The 2,384-nt window shown below is 56.4% G+C and overlaps 1 protein-coding gene across 2 annotated transcripts in view; it reads left to right on the plus strand.

Annotated features, from left to right (window-relative positions):
• Positions 1 to 916: 916 nt before the first annotated feature.
• Positions 917 to 2,384, plus strand: part of CSRP1 (cysteine and glycine-rich protein 1) — an 8,369-nt gene continuing 6,901 nt past the window's right edge. The window contains exon 1 of one of the 2 annotated variants that reach the window (XM_010138094.1): positions 917 to 1,029. In XM_010138094.1, coding sequence (XP_010136396.1) covers positions 918 to 1,029 — 112 coding nt within the window. In that variant the 5' untranslated portion in view covers position 917. The remainder of the gene's footprint in view (positions 1,030 to 2,384) is intronic. The other variant, XM_010138095.1, reaches the window with a different exon arrangement.

Here is a 2,384-nt window from a genome sequence, read left to right on the forward strand (position 1 = left end):
CCTGGTCTTCAGAAGCATCAAGTTCCCTCTGGGTTGGGGCAGTCTGGAAACTGGCATTTCAAGAGGCCTCTTGATCGTGTCTCATCAGATACATTTCAGGAAAGAGGAAAGAAAAATAAAAAGCATTTCTGTGCTGCCAAGGAGCTGCACGGTAGCTGAGGTTGGTGCTCAGGTGTATCCCTGTGTCCCTGGGGCTGCTGATTTTCCAGCTGCTGTGACTGTACCTGCAGTGCTGGAGGAGCCCGAGGTGCCTGAGGACAGGGGGAAGCTGTGAGCGGTTGGCCAGGCATGGCACAAGCTAGCGATGCTGTGGGGGACACGGTGGCAGAGCCTGCTGTTTGGTGGTATCAGGGGTCAGCTCCTGCCCTGTGGGCAACCCTGCCCATACCCCTGCCCTGTGGTGGTATAAAGAAGAGGTGTTTGGGGAGGAGAAGCTGGAACTGTTTCCAGGAGGGGTCACATCCTCTGCACTCCTCAGCCATTGCTGCATTGCCCTGTTGGAGGGTGATCGCAGGGCTGGGATGTCACAAGGTGCCGGTGCCGTGAGTACCTCTGTAGGTGCCGTCTCCCATTATTGTCCAGTTTCCTTCCTTGTACTGGCACTGAAAGGACACAGCTTCCAGGTCAGGGGGTTTCTGCTGCTCCTGGCTGGCTGGAGGAGGCAGCTGATGCTGCTGGGTGCTGTAACGGTGGGTCCTGTGGGCATCCCGTGTTCTAATTCTGCTAATTACCAGCCCCGTGAATGCCTGCAAACAGCAAACATCCGTGGGTGGTCTCTGTGTGTGCGGGTGTGGGACAGCTGCTGGAGCACTGCTGGGGGTGCCCGCTCCAAGTTGCCTGGCTCTGCCCCATCCCTGCCTCCTGCCTTGCCTGACCTCTCATTCTGACGCTGCTCCTGCCTGTGCTTTTTCTGCAGGATGCCGAACTGGGGAGGGGGAAAGAAGTGCGGCGTCTGCCAGAAGGCAGTGTACTTCGCCGAGGAGGTGCAATGCGAAGGCAGCAGCTTCCACAAGTCTTGCTTCTTGTGCAGTGAGTACTGGCCCTCCCCTGCCCTCCAGCCTGCTTCCTGGCTCTCCGCCGGCTGGGTGCTCCGTCATGTCCTGTTTATGGGCTGCGCCAACGCTCGTTAGGATTCCTCTACAAACAGCCTGTCCCTGGGAGCCGTGGGTCAGGCTTTCTGCTTTTCTCCAGACTTGGAAGTTCTGCTGAAGGAACACAAATCATCCCAGCACAGCTAGGGCCATCCAAGCTGTCAGGGCTGACTGTAGCCAGCAGCCACTCAAAGGCTTGGTCTGTCCCAACCCCAGGCTGAGCCCTCGGGCCTGTCTCCAGACGATCAGATTGGAGCATGAGACAGGGGTGCTCCAAACAGTAGAAGGTGGAGTGTCCCGTGCAGTGCTCTGAGGTCATGCCAGCTTTAGTCTTCTAAGTGGCTTCACCACACTAAAAAGGTGTTTGGGCCTTGGGAAGTGGCATGGGATCTGCCCCTGTGTCCCAGGGGATGATGACAAGGAGATGTGTTCCTGTCCCAGCCCTTCTGCTGGTAGAAGGCCTCCTGTGAAGCACTGAAGCATTGCCTCCAGCCTGCCTGCAAATACCGTCGCAGAGAGTGTCTCTGTTGCGTGTTTGGACTGAATGTCACCTCCGGGGAAGTGCAGCAGAACAGGATCTGGCTGTGGGTTAACTCCATGCAGAGATCCCTTCCTCTGTCTGCTCTGCAGGTTCCTACAGGTACTCTGGGGTTCATCTGCAGGTCCCCAGACACCCTTCCTCTCCCTTTGGGAACACCAAGGCAGTGAGTTGTCTTGAGGTGCTGAGAGCAGCTCCTTAAACCTGGGGCATCCACATCCACAGGGACTGCAGGACCTTTCAATAAAAAGATGACCACTGCCCTCATCTGGTGTTTTCCCAGATACCTGTCCCTGCCCTTGAAGACTGTCATGTAACAGAACTAGTGATGCTCATGTGCTAACAGGAATGTGCGTGTTGCCTGTGTCCACTGATGGCTTGTCGATGCACTGCATCTGCCACAGAGCAGGAGTAGAAGTGTATCTTCAGAGCTGTCCCCTCTGAGGTTTAACGTTGTCTCAGCTGGTCCCTGTACCCTGTTCCCAGTCTCCCCATCCCATTGCAGCAGGTAGCACAGACGTGAACTTTTCCACGCATGCAGCGAGCAGAACTCGGGTCTATAAATGGACACGCAGCTAGAGCTGATCTCAGTAGAGCTATTCCAGCAGGGAAATAGCAGTGTCCTCATGGGGCCGATCCCTGCCCTGCTCCTGTGGTCACCTGGCACAGTCACTGGATACTTCTTGGCCGGCCTGGCTGGGATGCAGCACGCACAGATGGATGCAGATGTGTGTGAGAGAGAGAGGCTGTTCCTG

Source organism: Buceros rhinoceros, unplaced genomic scaffold (assembly GCF_000710305.1).
Source record: "Buceros rhinoceros silvestris isolate BGI_N320 unplaced genomic scaffold, ASM71030v1 scaffold18356, whole genome shotgun sequence".
Taxonomy (NCBI): Eukaryota; Metazoa; Chordata; class Aves; order Bucerotiformes; family Bucerotidae; genus Buceros; species Buceros rhinoceros.